The sequence below is a fragment of the Lissotriton helveticus genome, chromosome 10 (genome assembly GCF_964261635.1).
Source record: "Lissotriton helveticus chromosome 10, aLisHel1.1, whole genome shotgun sequence".
NCBI classification, from domain to species: domain Eukaryota; kingdom Metazoa; phylum Chordata; class Amphibia; order Caudata; family Salamandridae; genus Lissotriton; species Lissotriton helveticus.
Genome location: NC_136071.1, coordinates 39,597,938 through 39,625,904, shown reverse-complemented (window position 1 = coordinate 39,625,904; position 27,967 = coordinate 39,597,938). Strand labels below are relative to the sequence as shown.

Here is a 27,967-nt window from a genome sequence, read left to right as displayed (position 1 = left end):
CCCCCCACCCTGATGTGGGTCACGACCTGCTCAAATGCAAAAAAAATAACATGTCTGCCATGCCCATATGCAATTTCTTAAATTGCCTTGCCACAGGATAATGTATGTTTGTCATTGTGCACAATGACCTTCATGTGCTCCAAAATGTGTTTTCTGACTCTATGTATCATGCTCCCAATATAGTAAAGATTGCACAAGCATAGACACAGAATTCAGAGTTACATGACAGGCCTTGGGAGATCGTGAACTTCTGGGAGGGTTCACAAATGAGCATATATCAGCGCTGGACTTGCACGCTTTGCAATTCCTGATCTCACAAATCCTGCAGTGCTAATGGTACCATTATCACATTGATTGGTAATCATATTATTGCAGAGTATGTCTTTCAGGGACTTACTTCTTGCGTATGAGGATGAGTGGTCACAGGTTTGGAGATAATGTCATCAGTGTGAAGCACATGCCAATGTTTGTGTGGCACTCTCCTTAATTCATTGGCTTGTTTAGTAAATTATTTCTTACTTTGAGACAAGGAGAGCTTCCCTCTTGAGTTTGTTCACTTTGATATCAGTAGCTTTAATATGTCAGTGCTATAGCCCCTAGAACAGAACCTGCCCAACATAATTATTTTCTCACATTCTCACAAGAATTTCTTCATTACTACAATTACGCCTTGTGCGTATTAGCTCAACATAGCGCATTCTACTGATTAAATTCTTAGGATGGCAACTAGTTACGGGTAAAATGCTGTTTGCAGTGGGTTTTTTCCTAAAAAGAACATTGTCAACCTGAGAATTCATTATGGTGAGCCTTAAATCTAAAAATTCATAGCTGTTTTTGTTGATGTTACTCGTGAATTTCAGGTTAAGAATATTGGAGTTGAGTTTTTCCACAAACTGTAAAGCAAGTTTATTGGACCCTTTCCAGATGGCAAAAATATCAATGTAGCAAGCCCAGAGCTCTACATGTTCATCATAGAGACGGATATCACTCATGGTTTGCTCCTCCTCCTAGTCCATGTGAAGACAAGCCTAGCTGGGGGCGAAACAACTCCCCATCAGAGTGCCCATGGTTTGCTGATAGTGTTTGTTGTCAAAAATTGAGTCATTATTGTCAAGACAGAACATGATCATGTCCAGGATGGCTTCAGTGTGGCATAATTGGAACAGGGAACTTGCTTGCAGGAAGTGACGACATGCCTCTATCTCTAAATCATGAGGGATAGATGTGTAGAGGCTGCAGACATCTAACACCATGAGTAGAAAATCTTCCTCCCATCTTATGCCATTAATTATCCTGAAGAAATACCCATGCCAACTATTTAGTATTGAAATCATAAAGCTGTTTAGATTGCAAGGATGCTTGAAACTTAATGACTGACTTAGATTATTTCAAAATATAGCATCCTCAAAATTGTTTTGAAATGAAAACACTTGATGGTGTCGCTAAATGAAGGTGTTAAAATATCTATAAATTAAACTGTAAAATGTTAGAATTTTAGATACTCATAACATTTATCAAGCACTTCGCACCTAGATAGCCATTGGTGTTTCATGAACTGGGGCCTACTGTAACATTTGACTCCTCATATTCTTTCTCCTAAACAGAAATGCTCCTAATTACCACTAACCCATATGACTTCCCAACCATCAGCCAGGGCGAAATTACGGTGAAGAGCATTGATGACGAAGAGGAGCTGCTGGCTACCGATGTGAGTTACAATAACCGCAGCTCACCTTGCGTTGTTAATTAAAATGACTATAAACAAGGACTGCAAACCAATACATGGTTATTCCCCTAACTAAATAGTATAATTCATAAAAAATCTTCATCTTGTTTCCTCACAGAGTGCCATTGATATCCTGGGGTTCAACCAAGATGAGAAGCTCGCCATCTACAAGCTGACTGGAGCAGTCATTCACCACGGAAACATGAAGTTCAAGCAGAAACAGCGTGAGGAACAGGCCGAGCCCGATGGCACTGAAGGTAGGGCATGCAGTGCACTTCATCATAGAGAAAATCATCAGATATTAAAGTGCAACGTTATCGTCCAGTGATTAAAACTAGAGCCTGCCTATAGAATAGATGAAAAAACAGCAAGGTGAGATGGGTTTGAAGATGGAACGCTACAGAGAGGCAGACAGCAGTGTCATTTACAATGTAGGAGAAAAAAGTTATTTAAGAAGAGACAGGCTATAAAGACAGTTTGACGAACAGGCACAATAAAACCCCATATAATATATTCCCTTAACTTTAAAACTAAGAGAGCACTGTATTTAATTTAGTGTAAAGATGATTTAGTATTTATACTACTTCTTAATTGCAACACTTTCATGTCTGTGGAGACATTAGAGAAGAACACCTAACAAGACTAATCAGTCACTCGCTTGACTTTTACAAGGTAATGATTACTGACAAATTCATATTACAGAAACCTGTTAACTGTAAATGGGCATAGGCAAGTAATGAGATTGTAAGACCCCTAGAATGAGAGGCAATGTGTGGCTGAAATTCAGTTACACTGTAATAGAGAACATGTTGCATTGTGATGGACAACATGTTAATGTTTACAAGGTAAAGTGTTTACGCGGATTGTAAAATTAGATGATGAAGCAAATAAACCGGTACGTGAATTGTAAAATTAGATGATGAAGCAAAAGATCGTAACACACTGCCGCCTCTCATTTCTACCTGCAGTTGCTGACAAGATTTCTTATTTGATGGGTCTGAACTCAGCTGACTTACTGAAATCACTGTGCTACCCAAGAGTGAAGGTTGGCAATGAATATGTCACTAAGGGGCAGACTGTTAATCAGGTACTTTTTCAACATTTATTTTGAATTTTCAACATACCCTTGACATATTGGAATCAATAAAACGCACTTCTTTCTGAACAACAGTTGCACTGTGGCGAACTTACAAAAAATTTAAGTGAAGGCAACTCAGAACCACTTTTATCAATTATCAATTCTTTCACTGAAGTGTGATAAAATAGTTTACAAATGCACTTCAAAACAGAAAAAGTATATTTAACCACATAGAGTACCATGTGCAGAACAGTTGTCTCAGTGATCCTTAAAAATGGTTATGTGGGAACTTTATCTAAAAATAGCAATTGTTCCAATCTTTCTGAACTGTATATGAAACATTTTAGTCAAAATCTATTCACCAAAGACACACCAGTAACTTATGAGCAAGGTTTATTTTCTGCTGGAATCTTACGATGACACTTGATTTATTTGTAAGAAATGTGGAGAAGTGTGGCTCAGGGGTTAGAGGCAGCAGACCCGGAAGCTGAGATCGGTCCTGGACCAGGGTTCAATTCCCCGCCTCGGCGGGTCTTGGGCTAAAAATTCCACGGACTCGATAATTCTCGCCCCGGTGCCTCCTCGACTCACGGGTTCACACTCTGCGACTCTGGGCAATAGCTTGCTTAATCTCCACAACTGCCCCTCGCGGCGGGATGCCTGACTTTCACCTTGTGGATACCCTGCTATCTCACAGGGGAATACCAGGAATGGTTCCCTAAGCAAGCGCCGGGACACCCACTGCGGGTAGCTGTGCGCTATATAAGCTCAACTACATTTACATTTACAATGTGGATATCATCACTGTCCTCGGTTTGGGAGATACCCAACCAAAGATGGAATCCCAAATGGGGAAAAAATTGGCCCTCTAATGTCTGTAGATTATGTGGTAAAAACGAAGAAACTCTACAGCATATTGTAACTTTGTGCCCAAGATAGCTTGTTGAACGTAAGATGTTTTTAAAACCACTTTTTAAGGAAATGGGAGTAACAACGTGCAGAACTGCAATCATTGTATGTCTAAGGGGTATTACACCTAGATTAGTTCATCAGTTTCTTCACCTACCCCAAAACCCCCTCATTTACTGAATGCTTAGTCTATGACCCCAGTTATGCCCTGTTCCTTAAATGTTGCAAGGAAATCTGTAATTTTCCTTGTAAAGGGCATAATGCGTTTAGCATTAAATAAATAAAACAACTACAGGAAGCTGATATGTCATACTTAAGGTCAAATTCACCACAAATGCAAATTTGCAAGTACCAGCATGATCCTCACCACAGTGTCAGAAGCTGCAGGCCCCTGATTCACGGATGCGAATTGTGGGCAAAGAGGAAGGTTGGGGGGAAAGTGCAGGGGCTGCATCCCAGAGGTCGAAGTCGGCATGGAGTGGGAGAAAGATATTCCCAAGATTTAACAATTTGATCAAAACAGTTCCCATACTTTTTATTTAAAAAAACAAGTATTCCTGAACAGCTGAGTTGCTTCAGGTTGAAATGGGAGAAGAAGGGACTTCTTTAGCGTGAAGTAGGAGAAGGGAAAGGTAGAAGGAACAAGCATTCTCTCTAGGGTGTCTGCTACCCGAAAGAAATATAAATATAGAATGTGCCCTTTAAAACGAACCTTAAATTTTTTTTTACACGAGTTACAATCAGCACATTACTAAAAATTTAACTTTTGAAAGCACTAAAACATATAAACTAAATCTTTTTGCAAGATTTGTGACTGTATGTGTGCAATTTATCTTATACTGTGTGTAATGCATATTTTAAATTAATGACTTAGTCACTGTGCTTTCTGTCACAAGTGAAGACAGCAAACACAACGTATTTTCGAAAATATCAAAATGTCCCACCTTCCCATGTGTATGCTGGCGCTACAAAAACTTCACCCACTTCTAAAATATGCCTGCTTAAGGGCTGGTGTAAATTAAGCTTTCATTTATTACTTAACTAAAATGTAATGTGACGAAAAGCAGGATGTGCTATTGTCATGTAAAAAATAAGGGTCATTGGTCCGCCTCAAAGATTCAATTTACATAGAAAGTTTTACCACTGCTACTTTTCCTAATGTTGGACAATTCAGTGATTTGAAAGAAAAGAATCTGAGTTGACCCATGGATACAATGTACCTATTAATATCTCTACTTGGAGCTCTCAACCGAACGTAGTCAAAAATCCTCAACTCACCATTCTGGTCTGTATTCTGTTGTGAAACTACAAGACTTCTCCGTTACCCTCACTACTAGGTCTCCTCAATTAATGTATTAATACCAGAAGTCCTGGTAACTCTTGGGGGAAGGCAGACATACCGCGAATGTCTAGCGGCACTTTGAGGGTTCCCATAGACAGAACTGTTGTTTTTGGAGAGAAAGGGCAATATTTTCATGAGAACCTTCAGAAGGAAGAAGCAAGTAGAGGCAACATGTTTGAACTGCCCTTCTTACGAGAATTCCAACTCGAGGTATGCCCCCCCCTCTGTGGCCTGGATCAATGTTTTGGCCTCCTGGTGGCCTAACGCCTGATATTCCATGTGGATTATCGCAATGATGCGCAACAATGAGGGGTCTGTGGGTGCCCTAGGTTGTCCCTCTCACTCCACCAGTTTCTTCTCCAGCACTTCTGTTTCGTGTACCTCTTTTTTCTTTTTGTATGCTATGATGTTTTGCGCCCTATGCCTCAGTACCGTTTTGTAGGCCTCCCAAAGTGTGATGGCCAATGACACTGAGTCTTTGTTTTTGTCAAAATATACTTCTATGTCTGCTCTAAATTCTTGGGCGACAATCTTGTCCCTTAACCCCCAAGCGTTGAGCCTTCACCCTGTTCTCGATCTATGAGATCATGCCCCAATTGTAAGCCACAGCGGCGAGTGGTCTGACAGACCCCAGGCTAAGTATTCTGCCTTCTCTGCCTTCTCTACCTCCCCGCCGGGGCAAAAATTTAGTTTAGTCTGGAGAATACCTTGTGGATACTTGAGAAGCAGGAGTATGTATGGTCGTCAGGATAGCAGCAGCCTCACAGGTCCAACAGCCCCAGGGTTGTCGCCAACCCTGCCAGTGCAGTCTCCCTCCATGACCCTGGAGTCGAGCTAGTACAGTTTAGGTGTGGGCTTATAACATCATTGAAGTCGCACCCAATTATTTGTCTGAGGGAGCCCGCCATCAGTAGTGTTTCTGTGACTTTGTCCAGTGTCTGTCTTTGTAACCATGGAGGGGCGTACATGCTGACCAGGGTTGTGTCCCTCTGTCCCTCTGTCCCCCATTCCCTTGACTGCCACATATGTCCTTTAAGGTCAACCCACTTTTTTCCATCCTGAAGGGAGGGGGTGTTCCTAATCAATATGGCAACCCCTTGGGAGCCCGTTGTGAATCCAGCATGGGCCAGTGTCTTGTAGGCCTCTCTACCTAGGAACCCTCACTGTGAGCCCTGTAAGTGTCTCTTGTTGCAGGACCACTTTAGGTGTTAATCTCTTGATGTATGCGGCCACCAGCCCACCTTTAATCTGATTCCCTAGCCTGTTTGCATTCCACAACAGTATGGAGCTTCTCCCATCATCTTGAGTGTCAGCCTCGCTCATCTGGGGTGTGCGATGGTGTCCCACCATTCTGCATGGTGGCCCCTACAGCTGCACCTATTTGCATTCTTACTCCACTCCAAATGTATGAACAACTTCCAACAGCTTAACCCAACCATTCCTACCCTCCCTCCCCAATATCCCCCGCACACCTACCCCTTCTGTCAAACCTGACAACTGTGCCGCACGTAGGTCAGAGAGGCCTGTCGCCCCCTCCTTCCTCGATTCAAATTCCCACCCTGTAACCCTAGAAACTCTGCAATTTAATTACAGACTAGTCAGTTTTAAACTTGTAGGGTACCAAAAAAAGAGTTAGGTTGAAGTGTTAGCTAGAGAGCACTCTTTCAAGTGCAGCCAAAGGCTCTTTGTATTTTGCCGACCCTTCATCCTCCACGGCTCCGTCTGGCTTGTTCAGTCATTTCTCTTGTCTCATGTTGTGTTTATGACAGAGTGGGGACATCTGGACCAACGATTCCGATTCCAGATTGGCTCTTGTTATTTTCAGAGTCTGTGGAGTGTTGGTGATCGGATAAGTCAGTTGTGGTGTCCCTCCATTGCTTGTCTTGTGTTTTCTTTTTTACCCGCCAGGTTGTTCCTCCTTGTGTGTCTGATGAGGGACTAGACCCCGGGATCTGTTGTTTTATGGGACGGGGGTCCCCACAGCTGTTTATTCGCAATGCCACTACGATGTCCCCTGCTTGTTCTCCGACTTTTGGGTCTGGCCCCTCCCAAGTGACTCTATGCTGCCGTTCCTGTTCTGCTCTCTTCAGACTCATAACATAACATTTGTATGTGTAAAGTGCACGTTCACTCAGAAGGGTATCTTGGCGCTGAATAATTGTTAATTATTACCCAACTCAATGGTACTCATTTTATCAACCACAGAAGGATGAAAGGCTGAGTGGACCCACAGGGATTTGAACCTGTGACCTGGAAACATCAGTTACAATGCACGCGTTACAACGTGTGCCATTATTAACGCAAATTTACAACGCAAAATCCATTAGAATGCATGTCATTACAACACGTGCCATTACAACGCATTCCCCAAAGTAACGGCCCGGTGGAGTTAGAATAGAAATCAGCACTCTAATGGAATATGCGTTGTAATGACTTGCGTTGTAATAACATTCGCTATAATAGATTTTGCGTTGTAAAAAATGTGTTGTAAAGGCAAATGGTGGAAACATGTGCATTGTAACGTGTCCTATTTCTTGTGACCATGAAGTTGAACACAGGCGCCCTACAGTGGATGCATTAGTCTACAAAGCCACCACACCCATCTCAGGGGTAGTCGTTCCTCTACCCAGGTCCAAGCCTTCTCTGGCACTTGGAAAAAGATGGCCTTACCCCCAATTATGACTTCAAGCTTTACTGGGAACAGCAACGTGCATTGCACATTCATTGCCCGCAGTTTCACTTTGACTGAATCAAAGGTCCACCTTTGTTTTTGTATTTCTCTGGAGTAGTCGGGAAACACCATGATTTTAAATTGTGCATGCCTGATCTTTCCCATGTGCCTCACCTCTCGTAGTATCAAGTCCCATCTTGGTAATTTAGGAAACGGGCAATGACTGTGCTTGGGGGTGCTCCCACCGGTGGTTTGGCAGTCAGAGCCCTGTGGGCCCGCTCTATTTCAAAGCATGAGGAGAACTGTGCTGTAGGAAGAGAATCTCACAAATATTTTTTCAGGAATGTCCCCATGTTGGAGCCTTCAAACCCTCCGGCAAACCAATCGAACGCAGGCTGTTTGTCCGTGCATGGTTTTCAGCATTGTCGACCCTCCGGGCCAAATCTTTCAGGGTAGTTGGAACGTCTGTGACTTCATTTCGGGGGGTATGCGTCATGTCTTTTACTTCTGATATTTTGCTTTCTGCCTGGGTTACTATTTCAGAGACATTACGAAGATCGAGGCGGGGAGAGTAACTTTAGAGCGGTCCTCCCCTATTCTCCCTTCCAGGATTTTCCTTTAAGCATGTATGGCCTGCAGGAGCACAGATTTGTCTGGCATAGTAGCTGTCTCCTCTTCCGACCACCATTTTGCCCTGTTTCGGTTGCTTGGATTCTTAGTCTTTGGCCATGTTGGCCTGGTTTTGTGGCAGTGTCTGGGAGCTGGAGCCCGGAGGGACCCCAGGAAGAGGACGTTATACCAGTTCAGGACTCTCAAAGGGATGTCGGGGGTGTTAACATCACCTTTGCTGAAGTTCTCGTGGTGCAGTATTTTCTCCGCCACAATTCAGGTGTCCATTCCCCCCTTTTGAAAATTGATCATGAAGATCTGACTCCTGCATGCTGCTGGAGGAAGATGTAGCTTGTGGCTCCCATGTTTCGGTACGTCTAGGCTGAATCGTTACCTCCACTGCCTCTTGTTGTGAGGTCTAGCAGGCTCTCAGTCTTATGTTGGTCTCCAGGGTCATTGATGTCCCAGTCTCATTCATTGCTGGAAGTGGGACAGGGGTGTCGCCTTTATTTATTGCCAGGTCTCGACCTGGTTTGCAGTGTCTCCCTCCTGTATTCGCCCCCAACTTCTCTTACCTTGTGGGGATAATAACAATGTCACAGCAATTTGTTCACCAGGAGCTTCCACAGGGCAAAATCTCTTAAGTGGCATGAGCTGAGCGTTCTCCGCCCTGTCATCTTTTCTCACAAATGGAGGGATAAGGACCACCGAATATCAGCGTAGTGGGGCCAACAGCCATCCACCTTCTCCTCCTAGTCTGCAAGTCTGCCCTCCGGAAGCTTCAGTGTCCGCGGAGAGGGAGTTTTCCTCACCCACACCTTCGTGACAGGCCTCCATACTACCCCTTCTGCCTCACAGGCCACTCAGCGCCTTTTTCCATCGCCTCTGTCCGCACTGTTCTAGTATGGTAATTCTCTCCTTCTGTGCCTCTTCCCATCCGCGAGCCACAGGGCATCAAGCATTAGCGCGATGTCATCCCCACCAGCCTTAATGTCCAACCGTGCACTTTCTTAAGGGCCCTTGCAGACTCTACTGGTGTCCACAGGGCAAGCGGAGCCTCACACGACCCCTCCTGTCCACGTCCTCACGTGGCCCCAGTGCCACACCTGTCCTCACCGGTCCAGTCTGCATCAATGCCCCGGTGATCGGATAAGTCATTTGTGTTGTCCCTCCATTGCATCGTAACTTCAGAGTGTTTTTCGTCTCTTCCACTCCACCTCCCCCATGCCACGGACTCTGCTCAGGGTCCAGTGCTCAGCGCCACACGTTCTGGTGGGGAGAGGGATGCAGGCCATCTGCACCTTATTCTATTGCGGGAAAGGGGCTTCTCTGGCTCCACTCACTGCGAGTATCATTGTCTGGTGTCCCGATCTCACCACTCTCCATCCTCGCCACCATGTTGAAGGTGCCTATCAGGCCTCTAGTTTGGTGGGTCATTATGGGCTTTTCTTTCAGCCTGCTCTGTTGTGGACCTTGGCAATCTGATCATGTTTTCTGAATTTGGACAGTATGAAGATCACAGGTTTATAGTAGGATTATGAAACGGGCCGGGAGAGCTGGTGAGAATAGCTGCTGATTGGCCATTTTGCTGATCAATCCACCACTTCTATACATTTTCTAATCTACACACTGACAGGAATAAAGTCAAATACAAAGTACCTGAATAGATAGGATATTTCAACTATTTACTTCACATTAAGAGTACTTGTTGTATAGTTATTGTCTTGGGAAGGTGTATAGTGACTTTGTTTTGGAAGACATCCTGTCTTTTTTCTTGCCTTACTGATTTTGAAACTAGAATTAGGACCATACAATTCATGATGTTTAAATACTCCAGCCTGAGAATGAAGATGAAAAGCATTCATTCCTAAAACCACCCTCTACATGCAGATCTCCTTGCATAGATTGCAGCTGAACTCCCAGAGAGAAAAAGAGCCTTATTTATGTATAAACCTGAAAGGTATTATCTTACAATGTGCCATATAATAAAACAAAAAGCTAAAACTGAAACTACTTAGCCCATTCTGCACCTGGTATTTTCTAGCAATAGGTGTGGAGGACTTTCTCAAGAAAACAGCGGTATAGCTTTAGGATCTCACACCACAGCCTCTCCCTCTCCGCAAGCAATCTCCTTAACCTTTCCTTCTTTGTGTATGACTACCAAAAATATCTGGATATTTTAAACATGCAGAAAATAAACAATGTACGGCTAACTACACTGCTTTAAGCTGACCAATGTAATCTTTTCCCCCAATAGGTCTATAATTCCATTGGTGCGCTCTCCAAGTCTATTTATGAAAAGCTCTTCTTATGGATGGTGATACGCATCAACCAACAGCTGGACACCAAGCAAGCCAGGCAATACTACATTGGTGTCTTGGATATTGCAGGCTTTGAGATTTTTGATGTAAGTTTCAGATCTTTTGGTGGGTAATGTTTTAAACCATGCTGACACTCTGATCACAATAAATATCTAATCACAGAACATCTGTGTTATGTTTTAGTTCAACACCTTAGAACAGCTGTGTATCAACTTCACCAATGAAAAACTGCAACAGTTCTTCAACCACCACATGTTTGTCTTGGAACAAGAGGAATACAAGAAGGAAGGTATTGACTGGGAATTCATTGACTTCGGCATGGATCTGGCTGCCTGTATTGAGCTTATTGAAAAGGTGGGTGTCTATGTGAACAACTTGTGGATTTCTATATATAATGAACAAATACACTGAAGACTCATAGAAATCTTTATACTTCTTAGCCCATGGGTATTTTCTCCATCCTTGAAGAGGAGTGCATGTTCCCCAAGTCTACAGACACGTCCTTCAAGAACAAGCTCTATGACCAGCATATGGGCAAGTGCAAGAACTTTGAGAAACCCAAGCCAGGAAAAGGAAAGGCTGAAGCTCACTTCTCTCTTGTGCATTATGCTGGTACTGTGGATTACAACATCACTGGCTGGCTGGAGAAAAACAAGGATCCATTGAATGACTCAGTCATCCAACTGTATCAGAAGTCCTCCCTTAAAGTATTGTCCATGCTTTACACAGCAACTGCTGCAGAGGCTGGTAAATATTTTGTAGTAACACATGTAAAAAGACATAAAGAAAAAAATGCAAAGTGTGCACTCTTGAGCAAGTGCCTGATGAATGGATATTTTTTTGCTATGTTCAAATTATAGAAGCAGCTGCTGCTGGTGGAAAGAGTGGAAAGAAGAAGAAGGGTGGGTCTTTCCAGACGGTGTCCGCTTTGTTCAGAGTGAGTAGTATACATAAACTTATATTTCTGCTGTACAAATAGCCTTTTGGTACACAATATAGGACAATACGTCTTCAGAGTTAATTGTTGCGTCCAATTTGTGAGGCATTGACAAAAATATATGCAATATTTTAAATACACGTATATCACAACTACTACAGGAAAATCTGGGCAAGCTGATGACTAACCTGAGGAGCACTCATCCCCACTTTGTACGTTGCCTGATTCCTAATGAGACAAAGACTCCAGGTAGAGTGTCTCTTTATTGACTACCCATTCATACAGTATTTGAGTATCACTGTGTTGCCTGTGAGCATTAAGTGAACTGATATGAGCTCTATTCTCTGCCTTTAGGTGTAATGGACAATCATCTGCTGATCCATCAGTTGAGATGTAATGGTGTCTTAGAAGGCATCAGAATTTGCAGAAAGGGATTCCCAAGCAGGATCCTCTATGGTGATTTTAAGCAAAGGTAAAGAGACTGCACAAAACAGTTGAATACATCTTAAACCATAACTAAACAATTGCACAGTGCATAGTTACATTACAAGAACAGAAAGAAAACAAGTTACTTACCTGTAACTGTAGTTCTCCAGTATTGGAAGCTTTCATAGATACACATGCCTGAATTATTCCCCGTCGTCGAGACGGGAGTCTCCGGCATATAAAAAAGCAATATATAGCAGTATAGCAAACTGAAAAAAGGCCTAGGCCTATTTTCCTTTTGCAACCCATAGCCTTTGTTAAGTAAAAAGGCCCAAACTTTTCCCTAAACCAATCAGCTATCCTCACCCTCTAGAACACTCCTGAGAGAACCTCTTGCCCCTCAGATTTTCGCGCACTTGTGCATACCAACACTTGTCATGCCAAATCCGAGGTGAGCCTCTAAAGGGGAGGAGGGTGGGTGCATGTGAATCTATGAAAGCTTCCAATACTGGAGAACTACAGTTACAGGTAAGTAACTTGTTTTCTTACTCCAGTATTGGAACCTTCATAGATTCACATGCCTGAATTAGAATAGTGAGCAGTAACATTACAAAGCACATTTGGTACTTACATTTCAACCTTGTGCAACACAACCTGTGCATTATAAAGCTTAGTACAGTATCATAAATGTGACTTTGTAAACAAGACAATAGGATGGAGGGATGCAAAAAAGGCTCACCGTTATTGGATGATCTGTCTCAGCACCTCCTCTCCCACTGCCGCCACCGTCTCTGCGGCTGTTTCCAAGCAGTAGTGCTTGATAAATGAGTGCGTAGATGCCCAGGTCACTGCTCTGCAGATATCCTGTATAGGCACTCCTACAAATAACGCCGTGGACGTGGACACTGCTCTTGTCGAATGGGCACGAACTCCTGAGTTCAGAGGCTACCCAACAGCTTGATGACAGTAAACAATTGCACTTGAAATCCATCTGGCAATTCCCCGTTTTGATAAAGGAAAACCCTTTCTAGGCGCACTGAAGGCGACAAAGAGCTGTGAAGATTTTCGAAAACCTTTGGTTTCCTTAAGATAGAACTTAAGACATCTCTGAACGTCCAATGAATGTAAGGCTCTTTCTGCCGCCGTTGTTGGTTGAGGAAAGAAACGTTTCAATAACAAAGGTTAATTCAAATGGAAATCAGTAGGCACTTTAGGAATAAATCTTGGATTAGTCCTCAGAATCAGTCTTTTCTCTTTGAACTGCAAAAAAGGATCTCAAACTGTGAGAGCTTGTAGTTCTCCTACCCTCCGAGGAGAAGAGCCACTTTCCAAGATAAAATGTTTATGTCCGCTCTGTGTATGGGCTCGAAAGGTTGTTTCATCAACTGAGACAATACTATGTTGAGATTCCAGAGCGATGGCGGAGGTTTTATTGGAGGAAAAATTCTGAATAATCCCTTCATAAACTGCTTGCTGTAACGACTTGCGTTGTAAAACTTGCGTCATACAGGCATGCGTTGTAAAAGCATGCGTTGTAACGACGTACATCCTATCGGGATATGGCAGCTAGATGCACTTTTAAAGAAGTGTGAGCTAAGCCAGACTTTGCTAATAGCAAGATGTATGGAATGATATCATGAGGTGCCGCCGTCAACGGATGGGTACCATTCTGCAGACACCAGAGACAAAACCTCTTCCACTTCATCCGGTAGGTTTTGTTTGTGCTCTCTGCCCTAGCTTTGGATTGGATGTCTCTACATTCCTGGGAAATATTTAGATGTTGGAACTCACAGTGTTTAGGAGAAAGGCGGCTAAGTGCAAGGATTTCAGGTCCGGATGGAGCACTTGTCCCTGGGACATTGACAGGAGTGACGGTATCGGCTGGAGGCGAATTGGTTGCTCTTCTGACAGCAGCAGAAGCTCCGCGAACCAGTGCTGTCTGGGCCACCAAGGGGCCATCAGGATCAGCCTGCACGGTTCTTTCTTCATTTTCCTGAGGACCCTTGGCAGGAGGAGAATCGGGGGAAAAGCGTAGGCAAAGACGTCGAACCATGCCATCGAAAACGAATTGCCCCCAGGATCCCCCCTGGGGAAGCCAGCTTGCAAAGAACCGGCATTTCTTGTTCTCCCTTGTGGCAAAGAGGTCCACCGTTGGTGGACCCATGTCCGAAAAATGCTGTCCAGGACTTCCTGGTCCAACTCCCACTCGTGGCAGGAAGTTTTGAGACTGCTGAGAGTATCTGCTTTGGTGTTCTGATCCCCTGGTAGGTGTTCTGCAGCCATGGATATTCCTTGTTGTAAAGCCCATTTCCATATTTTCTGCACCTTTTGAGATAGGGAGAGAGATCTTGTGCCTCCTTGCTTGTTTAAGTAGTGCATCACAGTCGTGTTGTCTGTTCTTATCAACACGGACGAACCTCTGATTCGTGGCAGGAAACCCAGCAACGCAAGGCGCACTGCCCTTAGTTCCAGCAAATTTATGTGTAGTTGTTGTTCTTTTAACTTCCATCGACCTCTGACCTGAAGGCCCTGCAGAAATGCCCCCCATCCTTCCAGGGATGCATCCGTAGTTACTACCAATGGGGCTGGAGCCGTGAGAAATGAGAGTCCTTCAGAGACATTTTGTTGTCGTGTCCACCACGCAGCTGCCTGCAGCATGACTGGTGTCACTCGCACCACATCCTCGAAGGACCCCTGTGCTTGACGCCATTGGAGGTCGAGCTGTTCTTGTAACGGCCGCATGCGTAATCTGCAGTGAGGCACAAGGGGAATGCAAGATTACATTATCCCCAGGAATGATTTGTACCTGCGTACTGAAAGATACTTTCTTTTTAGAAATCTTTGGAAGTGTAACACTATTTTTTGTTGTCTCTCTGCGGAGGGGAACGCTTTGTTTTTCTCCGTGTCTAAGATTTCTCCCAGAAAAGTAATTTGCTTCTTTGGTTGAAGGGATGATTTCTTCTCGTGCAGAGTCAATCCCACCTGCTGAACAAGTCTATGCACGCCTCCGTTGACGCCCTGGTTAGTGCTTCTGTTGGTGCCTTGACCAGCCAGTCGTCCAGGTAAGGGAAAACTTGATGTTTTTGTTTCCTTAAAACAGCTGCCACTGGAGCCAGGCATTTTGTGAACACTCTTGGGGCTGACTTGAGGCCAAACGGCAGTACCTTGAATTGGTAATGTTGTCGAAACGAAGATATTGTCTGTGTGCAGGATGGATTGTGACATGAAAATACGCATCTTGTAAGTCCAAGGTGGTCATATGATCCCCCGGGTTTAAAAGCAGAAGGATGTCTTGCAGAGAAATCATCCAGAATAATTGTTTTTTGACATAGGTATTTAGGGATCTGAGATCCAGAATAGGACGGTGAGCAGCCATGACAACGCAGGCTTTACCCCGCGCTGCCATTACGACGCTGCTATTACAACGCAAGTCGTTAGAATGACTTGTGCTGGAGGGCGCTGTTGCTAAAGGAATAGTTTAATTTTCTATTCCAACACCTTCCCTACTGTAACGTGGGCTGGAGTTGGAATAGAAAATTAAACTATTCCACTATCCAGCACCTACAGCGCAAGTCGTTGTAACGACTTGCGTTGTAAAGGATGCGTCGTAATGGCAGCGCGGGGTAATCCCCGCGTTGTCATGACATACATTTGAAAAGGACGCCATTGTAGGATGTTTTTCCTGACTCGAAAAAATCTGGAGTAAAATCCTTCTCCTTTCTGAGAATTCGGTACCGGTTCTATTGCTCCCTTTTGGAACATTGTCCGAATCTCCTTTCGGATTTGATGCAAATGATTGATTTTGTGATGCATTGGTGGCGTGTGAGGGGGTGTCTGAAGAAATTCTAGAGTGCGGCCGAATTGAATAATGTTGAGGACCCAACGGTCCGTGGTTATTAGTTGCCAATTTTGAAGAAAACAGGAAATCTTTCCACCCAGGGGAGCATACGATCTTAGTTTATCCGGTGCGATCAGCATGCGTAGGCCGTCATTGTCGTCGGGCGTTGTCCTTACCCTGACGACCTCCTCTACCTCTTGGAGCAGATTTGGAATAACCTCCTGATTGTCGCTGTGTGTACTGCTGACGGTAGGGCTGAGAAGTGGGGGTATACGAAGAATATCTCCCCTGCTGATTTCCTCCTAAATATGATGTTTGACTTCTTCTCTTAAAGCCACGAAAAGGAACCTTTCTGTATTGCAGAGTTCCCAAAGCTTTGGCAGTATCAGTGTCTTTCTTGATACTCTGCAGCGTGTCATCCACATGCTTGCCGAATAAGTCTTCGCCGTTGAATGGAAGATCCAAGATTTTATTCTGGACCTCCGGTCTGAATGCCGTAGCCCTTAACCACCCTTGCCTGCCATCACCGCCGCTCCTCCTAGAGACCTGAAAGCTGTAGTCGCTATATCCATAGCGCAGTCTATGATTTCCGCCGAAGTTCTTTCACCCTCCAGAAGAATCTTTCTGGCTTCTAGCTTCTCTGCATCCGGCACGTGGTTAATATATGGTGACAGGTCGCACCACATTTGCCTGTCGTACCTTCCCAGGATGGCTAGAGCATTTGCAGCCTTTACTAATAGAGCTGACATAGAGGAAAATCTCTTCCCTACGCTGTCCAGCCTCCTTCCTTCTCTATCCGGGGGTGCCGTAATCGGAGCTGACGGATTTCTTGATTTCTGCTGCGCCGCTTGTGTAATTACCGAATCCGGTTTGGGGTGACCCAAAAGGCAGGCTGGGGCATCTGCCGGCGCCTTGTACGTCTTGTCTAATCTCGTGAGTACTGGGGTCACTGTAGCTGGTGATTCCATCACTTTTAGGCCTTCCTCCCAAATATGACTCACAATCGGCAAAGATCGAACCGATTTGCGATAGGGTTCTTTAAAGTCATATAAGAAGCATTCAGCTTTATCCTCCGACATGGAAAGCGAGAATCTTTTAGTGGCCTTTTCCATCAGGTTATGAAACCCCCCAATGTCTTCTGGTGGGGAATCCACGGGTTTCGGTGAAAGGGACGAAGGTGAAGGAATGAGGTAATCGTCCCACTCCTTGCTAGGATCATAATTTCCCCATCCAAATGTTCCTCATCCGTAGTGTCGGGATCCCGCTGAGGTCTCGATGGCGGAGACTTAGGTAAAGGCTCTGACAAGATCTCTCTTCTGCGTACCGGTGTACCGGGCACAGATCGTGGTCGAGGCGTAACGTCAGAGATGTCCTTACCCGTCTGAGGCGTAGGATATCTTCTTCTATAATCTTCCAGCATGGATTGAAGGTCTCTCAATAAAGAAGAGGGTACACTTGTCATCTCTTCTCGCTGTTCCTGGTGGTGATGATGTTGGGGATGAGTCTGACACTCCTCATACTCATCTTGCGAGTCATCCTCCTGGTACTTAACCTTTAGTTGAGATGGACTGCTAGCAAATCCGAAAGGTCTACCATCATCCTCTTCCTCCGAATCTTCCTCCTCCAGAAGGTGAGAAGGAACCAAAGGTGACACCTTACTAGGCGACGTAATTTCTGGCGTTATTGTTCTCTTCCAGGCCAAAAAGCGTTTTACCGCAGTTTTTTCTCTCGTCGACCAGCCCGTCAACGAAATCGTTGTTGCCGCCGTCAACGAAATCATAACCATTGATGCTACTGTCGACGTCGTTGTCACTGTTGTCGTCGTTGACGGCCCCATGGTCGATGTCGTCGTAGACGATCTGTCGACGACATGGTCATCACTGCCTTCGTCGACGAAGGACTCGTCGTCGATGTCGTCGTTGATGTCGTCGACTCCGTCGTCGATGGTGGAAACGTCGACGGCGATACAGCCTTTACCTCAGTTTTCGGCAACGACAATGGTGTTTTTGGCGAAGATGATGTTCTTCTCGTCGACGATGCAGATTTTTTCACCTCAGAAGGTGCAGAAAAAGATTTTTTTATGGTAATTTTTACCTTTGGAGGAGATTTCGATGGCTCTGATGAAGTCTTTTTAGACTGTTTCTCCTCAGAAGCATGACCCTTCTTCTCCTTAGACTTTCCTGAAGGCGATTTTGAGGGACTGCGACCCGAAGACCCTGGTGTGGTCTTTTTAGGGGTGTTTTCAGGCCTCTCACCTGAGGTATGAGCCTGTGGAGATCTGCTCCTCTTTTGAGATCTCCTGGATGACGTTGACTCCTCCTCACTGTCACTTCCTGGCCTTCACCTTCTGGAGCCAGAGTATGATCTCTCAAGGTCTTATTGGAGAAAGTGCGACAAATCTTACACTCCTTCGCCTGATGATCTGGGTAAAGGCAATATAAACAGTCTTCATGAGGATCATCTGTATAAAGCCTTTTCTTAGAGCAGGCGGCACAAGCTCCAAATAAGCTTTTCTTCTCCTTGTCATCCATGGAAAAGGAAATAGAGTGGTTTTCCGAAAACTCAATCTAGAAAAAGGGAAAAACTCCCAAAATCCAGTCAAAAAGTTATCAAATGAAGATCTTGAGCAGAGCTCAAAGGAGACTCCCTAGCACAACGTGCGGTAGAAAATCTGAGGGGCAAGAGGTTCTCTCAGGAGTGTTCTGGAGTGTGTGGACATCTGATTGTCAAAGGCTATGGGTTGCAAAAGGAAAATGGGCCTAGGCCTTTTTTCAGTTTGCTATACTGCTATACATTGCTTTTTTATATACCGGAGACTCCCGTCTCGACGACGGGGAATAATTCAGGCATGTGAATCTATTAAAGTTCCATTACTGGAGTATTGTATATGATACCTGTTTAGTTAAGAGTTAGCATAATTGTTTTTATGACTCATGGAAAAACTATGATTGCACTAACGAAGTGAGAGAAAGCAAACTCATACACAGGACTTCTTTCTCATAAATATGTAAGATAATATTTGTATGCGCTTTCCATTTATCAAAAATTATATTAAAAATAAACCTAGTGTTATTACCACAAAACTAAGTTTGTATATCATTTATTTAAGGTACAAAGTGCTCAATGCAAGTGCGATTCCAGAGGGCGCATTTATTGACAGCAAGAAGGCTTGTGAAAAACTGTTGGGTTCCATAGATATTGACCACACTCAGTACAAACTTGGACACACAAAGGTAGGGAATTATGTAATCATTTCATAAAATGGCAGCTGATCATATTGCAAGAAGTACTTTTCTCATTCACATCATTCATTAAAGGTGTTCTTCAAAGCTGGTCTCCTGGGTGGTCTAGAAGAAATGAGAGATGAAAAGCTGGCAGAGCTCATCACACGCACACAGGCGGCTTGCAGAGGGTTCCTCATGAGAGTAGAATTCAAGAAGATGATGGAAAGAAGGTTTTTATCAGAACTGATTCATCAGTGAAACTTATATTAATAATCTATATGGGTCCTTTTTTAACTTCTTCTTTATTTCAACCCCGAACAGGGAAGCCATAATAACCATCCAGTACAATATAAGGTCATTCATGAATGTCAAAACCTGGCCATGGATGAAGCTTTACTTTAAGATAAAACCACTTCTGCAGAGTGCGGAAACAGAAAAGGAGATGGCAAACATGAAAGAAGAGTTTGAAAAGACAAAGGAAGCTCTGGTAAAATCTGAAGCAAGGAAGAAGGAACTGGAGGAGAAAATGGTTTCCCTTATGCAGGAGAAAAATGATCTTGCATTACAGGTTCAGTCGGTAGGTGAAATTTCATAAACTTCAAGGACGACTAGGTACATTTTTATTATAAAAATTTATTAAACATACTTTATTGTAATATTCAATTAGGAAAGTGACAACATGGCGGATGCAGAAGAAAGATGTGAAGGTCTCATTAAAAATAAAATCCAACTGGAAGGTAAAGTGAAAGAGCTGACAGAAAGACTTGAAGATGAAGAGGAAAGTAATGCTGAGCTGACAGCCAAGAAGAGGAAACTGGAAGACGAATGCTCTGAGCTGAAGAAAGACATCGATGACCTTGAGCTGACTCTCGCCAAAGTAGAGAAGGAAAAGCATGCCACGGAGAATAAGGTAATGTGAGAAAGTTCGATTTAAATCTAAACATCAACATAGTAAATTGAAGAATAATTAAAATGACAGCGACTTATTTGTGTGATTTAGGTGAAAAACCTCACAGAGGAAATGGCAGCACTTGATGAAAACATTGCAAAGGTTTCCAAGGAAAAGAAAGCTCTCCAGGAGGCCCATCAGCAGACCCTGGATGACCTACAGGCAGAAGAAGACAAAGTCAGCACTCTGACCAAAGCCAAAACCAAGCTGGAACAGCAAGTAGATGATGTAAGTGTCCATGAAAAGAGAAATAATAGAGAAAACCTCCACACATTTCTTGTTATAATGCTGGACCAGTACATGGAATTTACCAATAATAGGTGTAGCTCTTTCATAACTCTCCAGTTAAGTGGCCATTTTCATCAGTAATTAGTATTAAAGATAAGAAATCTTTTTGAACAGCATCAATTAACCGATATGTTTAACATTAACAGCTTGAAGGCTCCTTGGAACAAGAGAAGAAACTTCGTATGGATCTAGAGAGGGCCAAGAGGAAGCTTGAGGGTGACCTAAAGCTGTCCCAGGAAACAACGATGGATCTTGAGAATGATAAGCAGCAAAGCGATGAAAAACTGAAGAAGTTAGTGTCAATAGAGAAATCCTAATTCCTAAAAACATGTTTTTGTTTCAGTTTCAATGATGAATATTTTGAACTTTTTTATAAATTGTTTTATTAAAAAACTATTTGTTATTACTGGTAACTTTCTAACCAAATGTATACATATTTAGAAGACATCAATTTCGAGAGTACCTCATTAATGAAAAGTATACATAATTATTACATTACATTTCTTGTGTGTCTTTGAATGTGTCTGTTTCCAACACAACAAAGTCCGGATTCGGGAGGCAGAGGTCTGCCACGGACAAAAAGAGGGCACTTACTGAGATGGATGACAGGTTACACAGGGCAGAGAAAACAGGGCAAAACAACAAACACCAGAAGGGGAAGCACACTCCAGGGAAGAGAGAGGAAGGTACAAGAGAAAGAAAGGAACCAGAAGAGGAATCCATGGAGCTCAGCTGGCTGATAAATAATCATAGTCAAAAACAGCTTGCTCCATGCACAAAGAAGGGTAGAATTAGGGCCTAAAGATGCGACAGAATCCTGCTAACCTTCTATGTCTCACACCTTGAAGAACAGTCTAAATGATCAGTTTGTGATTATCACAATGCGGAGATGAAGAACATTTCATTTGGTGGTGTGTGAGTCCCACCCTTTTGAGAACAGTCTCAATTAATTCAATAGTCCTGTGTGGCTAAGAACGTGGTTTAAATTCATGTTTTATAAACATATATATATATATTTGTTTTGGAAATTTTCAAGATGCCAGAAGAACAGATAGTGACCATTGGAAATTTACAAGGGATTACACTCCAAGAAATGAGTTTCACTGTAGTGAAGTAGATTGCAATCCAATACATGTACCTTGGAATGCAATCTAATTCATTGGGTATGATTTAAATATCTTCAACACATTATGGCTGCATTTAGAATGTAAAAAAAAGCAAAGGACAATCTATGTGGAGGCTGCAGAAAAAAAGACGACAGCAGGCGAGGGGTAGGGGGAACACCATAAAATCAATCTGTGGCCACCGAAACATCATGCAGGCCATAGTATGCAGGAAGGTTCAGGGATAGTTTAAGAAGAGGATTTTGGGTGGGGGAAAAAAGATGAGGATAGGCAGATAAGCAGAGGTGCTGGGACACATACAACATGCTACCTCTGACACTGACACAATGGCACTTATTCATATTGTTCGTAAGCTCTGATGGGCCCGGGAACATGAGTTACCAGGACCATTGGGATTACGAGTAACATGATAATCCTAAGGGCACTGATATCTCCCCCTAAGGACTTCAGCTGGTCAAAGAAGCTGGAATTCCTTGGCAAAAATGCGGTAAGGAGTGAAGAATAAACAGGGGACTAGGTGTGTTAAATCAAATTCACCTGGTTTTACCCATTTCTACGTGGATAATCAGGGTCCAGCTTGAAATGGGGTAATATTAAGGTTTGTAACTGTAGCGACTGGACATGGAATTTCCAGCGTCATTACCAGTCAGTATGTAATGTGGGCTAACCTGGCACGCATGGCATAAAGAAAGAAAAGGGAGTGACAGATCAGAAGGCGGAGAGAGCTATAGACTACACAGGGTGAAAGGATGGGGCCCGAAGACTGCATGGGGAGAAAGAATTCAGTGAAGGCACCAAACAAGTAAAGGAGGCAAGACAATAGCTGCCAGGCTGCCACAGACCACAGGAAGTGGGGGCAAAGCAGAAGCAGGGTTAGTGGGTGATTGTTGAAGTAATCATCAATTTGATTTATAGGCACTGAAGTTATATAGTGTTTTATTTTGTGTTAACAAAGTAAATTTTATGTTTAAACCAATAGACCTAAAGCGCATACTGTGAAATTCCTACAGTTTTATAAATTACATGAAAATAACACCACATTTTCCACAAAAACAGGAAAGACTTTGAAATAAATCAATTTCAGAGCAAGATTGAAGATGAACAATCTCTTGGAGCCCAGCTGCAGAAAAAAATCAAAGAGCTTCAGGTACTTACATTTAATAGATTTACTTCATTAAGTTAACTAGCATGACAGAAATGCATATTGTTATCAATAAAATGCCATTAATAGGATTTCATATTTTAATATTTTAGGCTCGTATTGAAGAACTAGAGGAGGAAATTGAAGCTGAGCGAGCAGCTCGGGCAAAGGTTGAGAAACAGAGGTCTGATCTCTCCAGGGAACTTGAAGAAATCAGTGAAAGACTGGAAGAAGCTGGTGGAGCCACTTCAGCCCAGATTGAAATGAACAAGAAACGTGAAGCAGAGTTCCAGAAAATGAGGCGAGATCTAGAAGAGTCCACTCTACAGCATGAAGCAACTGCTGCTGCCTTTCGTAAGAAGCATGCAGACAGTGTTGCAGAACTTGGGGAACAGATCGACAATCTGCAGCGGGTCAAACAAAAGCTGGAGAAAGAAAAGAGTGAATACAAAATGGAAATCGATGACCTTGCCAGCAACATGGAGAATGTTTCCAAGTCTAAGGTGAGACATTAGAATTCAGTCTTCTGATAATGAAGGTTCATTCAGTTATGGATTATAATGCCAATACAATCTTTTTTTAAAGGCCAACCTTGAGAAGGTTAGTCGCCTGTTGGAAGACCAACTCAGTGAGGTTAAAGCTAAAGACGACGAGCATCAGCGTCTTATTAATGACCTCACCACTCAGAAGGCACGCTTCCAGACGGAAAATGGTACGAATTTTAACACAAATGTTTGTTGATCTGTAGCACATATCCTTAAAGTTATAGAGTAATCCTTAGAAGATTAGTAAAGGAGTATTTAGCAATATGGATACCCTGTTTCACTATGCATGACTGATTGCATTCTTCTCAAAGCACCTCACAATTTTCTTCAATGTAATGCATTCCTTATGGCTGTGGATTATGCAAACAAAGTTTCACACTCTTGGTGTGAGGTGATAATCACTGCATATGCACAACCTCGGGAACGGATTCCCAAGAAGAAACAAAAATATGTCAGGAAAGCATTAAAAAATGACACGAAAGGTACTTACATGACTTGCTTGTTTGTTAAAGGTGAACTCTCTCGCCAGCTGGAAGAAAAGGAATCGTTGATCTCCCAACTCTCTAGAGGCAAACAAGCCTTCACTCAGCAGACAGAAGAGCTGAAGAGACAGCTGGAAGAGGAAACAAAGGTACCTTATTTTCGACTTTTAAAACTCTGCCCCAAGCAAATGTCTTCACAGAATATTAAAGACCGCATTTTGCTGACAGAAACAGCATTTGAAATGAATGAGATGCATTTTATGAGGATAGTAGCATAAGGGGAACTTAGACAGAATATTTGTTAGAGCTCCGGATCATGCATACGTCCCTTTCAAAGCACCACTGCCTTTTCATCTGCGTCAGGTCAGGTAATGGAATGAAAACTACGTTTTCGCACAGTTACGGAAGTCAACCCAAATAGAGTGGATGAGTGTGTGAGATTCTTGTATGAGAGTGAAGTGAAGTGGGTTCACAGGGCTCTCAGTTCAGATAGAAAATATACAAAATTAGTCAACAGCTGAGGTACCCTGAGAGAAAGATCTCTGACACAACTAGCCGAAATTTTTCAAACGTTCTACCTTAAAACACAAGCTGGCTAGTGCTTGATGACAGATCATTTCCAGAGAGGTGGTGACAGGAGAACCTGTTAGGGATAAAAACTGGTGCCAGGACAAGAACCCATAGGTTATTGACATTGTTAGAAAATTATACTGTTCTGTAACAGGGTATACCGAAAAGCATTAAGGCAGAAGCAGCTGGGCCGCTCTCAAACTAACACAGCTGAGGATATTCAAACAGTATGATCTCCTGAAGCTAATGGAGGCATGATAGTAATCTGTACACCCAGGATCAGCAGAAGCTCACAATTACAGTTAAGGCACATTAGCAAATCAATATAGGCATAGTCACTGCTGTCTGAGTCCAAATTTCGTTATAACCTCTCTTAAGCCTGAGCCCAACATGAAGACTTGTTTTAAAAACAGATAGTGGCCCATGAAAAAAATCATATCAAGTCACTGAAATTTGAAGTATTTAAGTTTGTTTACATATACTTCTATCACACCAGATCATCACATACAGAAATACATTGCTCTATATGACTGCTCCTTGATACATGATCCACATTAGTCTGGACCGCATGAGTCTGGACCTCTCTGCAGCATTTGACACAGTCTCCCACACCATTTTTATCCAACGCCCATATGAAATCAGGATCCAAGGACACACACTCCGATGGTTTTGCTCTTTCCTCACTAGAAGGGCCCAGCGAGTCTGCCTGCAATCATATCACCTCAAATGCATGCAACCTCATCTGCGAAGTTGTGCAAGGATCCTGCCTGAGCCCGACCCTCTTCAATGCATACACAAACCCTCTAGCCAGCAACATCTACTCTCACAACATCAACGTCCTCCCTACACCAATGACACAATCGCATTTGTTGTCACAAACCTGCCAAACACATCTGCTCATCCGGTCCCCTACTTGCATATATCCCACTCATAGGGAAAGCAGACCTGGCAGTCAAGCCCTCTCTTACATTCATCCTAAAGCGTGGGAAAACACACTACCACACTTAAGAGCCTCCCCCCCACTTTTTGAACTCTGCAGGAAGCTGGAGACCTGGCTTTTCGAAAAGTCCCCTTTAGGCCTTAGGTTTGGCTAGGCTCACACCTGCTTAGCGCTAGGATACCCTCCCAGGTGATAGTGCGCTCTTCAATTCTACATAATCTAACAACATAATGCAAACTTATTGTTAAACCAATGTCATTCAAAAACAACACCACACTTCTACTCTTTCAGACTGAAATGCTGTGTCATATAATATTAATACTGTGAAGGTGCATTTACATTTTGGTCTACTTATAGGCAAAGAATGCCTTGGCACACGCGTTGCAATCTGCTCGGCATGATTGTGATTTGCTCCGTGAGCAATATGAAGAAGAACAAGAAGCTAAGGCAGAGCTCCAGCGTGCTCTGTCCAAAGCCAATGGGGAAGTTGCCCAGTGGAGGACCAAGTATGAAACTGATGCCATTCAGCGGACAGAGGAACTGGAAGAGGCCAAGTATGCTGAGTTCAATAAGCCAATATATGTTGATGTGAAATAGCTGAGTTATTTCCACTGTATAATAATCTGGTTCTTGCAAATATCTAGGAAAAAGCTGGCTCAGAGACTTCAGGAAGCTGAGGAACAGGTTGAAGCTGTGAACTCCAAGTGTGCATCGCTGGAAAAGACCAAGCAGAGACTACAGTCTGAAGTAGAGGACTTCATGGTCGATGTTGAGAGAGCTAACAGTGCTGCCGCAGCTCTTGACAAGAAACAGAGGAACTTCGATAAGGTAACAGTTGACACAAAGATTCATAGAAAGCATTTGATGTACGTTGTGCAATTTTACTAAGTGTACTGCATAATTTTTTACCAGGTCCTTGCAGACTGGAAGCAAAAGTATGAGGAAGGCCAGGCTGAATTAGAAGCCACGCTGAAGGATACCCGCTCCTTGAGTACTGAACTGTTCAAGATGAAGAATGCTTATGAGGAGTCTCTGGATCACCTTGAAACCTTGAAACGTGAAAACAAGAACCTGCAACGTAAGTTTCTCAGTATATGCTAATGAAGCTCAGGTTACTCAAGATACATGATAGCTGTTAAGAATTTCGCCAATCTTAATCTCTCACTAAAATTTAGTTAACATAATAGCCAAAAATATTAGTGATTTATAAGGGATTAAGATGCCTGTTTTAAAATACAAAATCTTTTTTCGATTTTAACATTATTGTTCATTTGAGAAATAGCAACACCTGAACTATAGATGTATCGCACATAAGTTTCTTTTAATCATCAATGATGCTATCTTTGGATTGACTCTTGTAGGAGAGTAGGGTCTGCTATCCTATGGTCACCCCAAATTTCTGCTTTTTGCTTCACTGGTTTTCGACTACTGAGGCTGTGGGCCTGCTGATCAGACCCCCAGCCTGCTGTTCTCTCACTAAATTAATAATACATGTGCTATAGGCACATACCACAATTGGAAATGGACTCCTTGTCAGCCCCTGTATAATGCACTATAGGTGCCCAGGGCATAGGGGCCACCAAGGCCTACCAGGGGCTGCAGCATATCTTTTGCCACCCCTGACTGGTTCTTAAATTGACAGAACTGGCTGACCACTCAGCTGGGGTAAGGTGGTGTAATCACCCCTTGCTTAGATATAGTATACCTATATCTAAACCTATATCTGGACACATATTAACCTGTGAGCCACTCCTATGGAAGGCCTCATCAATCCTGGAGGCAGAGTGCGTGGTTTCATGTGAGATGGAGCTCTAGCATGAGCTGAGCCTGTCTGCAGCTGTCGGGAACAACTCCCTAAGCTGTTTCAGGATAATGCCATACCATATACTCTTAAGTGCCTTATAATCCTCGCGGTTATATAGCAACTTTGGTTTGGCTTTATCAAAACATGTCGTGTAAGGTGTCATACGATTTGGAATACTATCCCCTCGCCAGTTCTGGCGACGGGGATAGCATTCCACCCCTCTAGAGGGGTAAGACATGTTACTTTACTTAAATGCGGTTAATTTCTAAAAGGGCCTTAGATCCACAAAATGGATGCCTCTGCCACAGACAAGAGTCTGACCCCCTGAAGCTGACCGAAACTCAGCCAAATGGGGCCTGGACAAAGGGTTTCCTGTCGCAGGAGGGTGTTACCACCCTCCAGACAGGAGATAGTGGATTGTAGCAGGGAGGTCTGAAAGAAACCAGACACTGCCTGGGGCGCACAAGGCTGCCCCTTGCATAATCTGGCCAAACCGGTTCTGGGGCACTCCAGCCCTCGTGCCAGGGCGGCCTGGATCAAAGGAAGGGGGTGTATCCACCCACTTCCTGGGTCCCACCCATAGGAGGGGACCTAGCAGGTAATCCAGCCCCCAAAATTAGTATAAGACTGGGAGCAGTGCCAATGCACTTCAGATTATCCTGAAGAAACATAAGAAACGAATTCTGGACCCTTCGACATCCTACTCGACGTAGAAGCCCGAAGAATCTCCCTTGTGGTCAAGGAGTGACCACCCTGTGCAAACAGGCACCATCCAGCTATCGACGTCTACTTTGTTGCAGTTCCCGCCGGAACTCGAGCGACAGAGATCAACGAGATCAAGCCTGCCTGCTTTCCAACAGCCCGATCCACAGTCCCTGCAGAGCTGAGACCCGTGGAGGCGACCGGAAGCGTGGGGCACGCCATCTTGAATTGACCACGAGACGCTGACCGTGCAGCCCACGAGTGACCCTTGAAGCTGTACACCAGGGTTTGAGAAGCCCCAACCCTGAGCCACTCTTGCACCGAAGCTCACCCCTCTACAC

General features: G+C 43.6%; 1 protein-coding gene across 1 annotated transcript in view; it reads left to right on the top strand.

Annotated features, from left to right (window-relative positions):
- The window catches only part of LOC144785851 (myosin-4), a 52,384-nt gene that overhangs the window by 4,971 nt on the left and 19,446 nt on the right, over positions 1-27,967 (top strand). The window contains exons 9-30 of the mRNA XM_078664695.1: positions 1,605-1,708; positions 1,845-1,983; positions 2,695-2,813; positions 10,593-10,742; positions 10,840-11,010; positions 11,097-11,403; positions 11,517-11,593; positions 11,755-11,842; positions 11,948-12,065; positions 18,967-19,090; positions 19,175-19,311; positions 19,403-19,658; positions 19,749-19,991; positions 20,082-20,258; positions 20,465-20,610; positions 22,499-22,589; positions 22,697-23,086; positions 23,169-23,295; positions 23,641-23,759; positions 25,478-25,674; positions 25,765-25,948; positions 26,033-26,198. Of these exons, the coding sequence (XP_078520821.1) occupies positions 1,605-1,708; positions 1,845-1,983; positions 2,695-2,813; positions 10,593-10,742; positions 10,840-11,010; positions 11,097-11,403; positions 11,517-11,593; positions 11,755-11,842; positions 11,948-12,065; positions 18,967-19,090; positions 19,175-19,311; positions 19,403-19,658; positions 19,749-19,991; positions 20,082-20,258; positions 20,465-20,610; positions 22,499-22,589; positions 22,697-23,086; positions 23,169-23,295; positions 23,641-23,759; positions 25,478-25,674; positions 25,765-25,948; positions 26,033-26,198 (3,630 nt within the window). The remainder of the gene's footprint in view (positions 1-1,604; positions 1,709-1,844; positions 1,984-2,694; positions 2,814-10,592; positions 10,743-10,839; positions 11,011-11,096; positions 11,404-11,516; positions 11,594-11,754; positions 11,843-11,947; positions 12,066-18,966; positions 19,091-19,174; positions 19,312-19,402; positions 19,659-19,748; positions 19,992-20,081; positions 20,259-20,464; positions 20,611-22,498; positions 22,590-22,696; positions 23,087-23,168; positions 23,296-23,640; positions 23,760-25,477; positions 25,675-25,764; positions 25,949-26,032; positions 26,199-27,967) is intronic.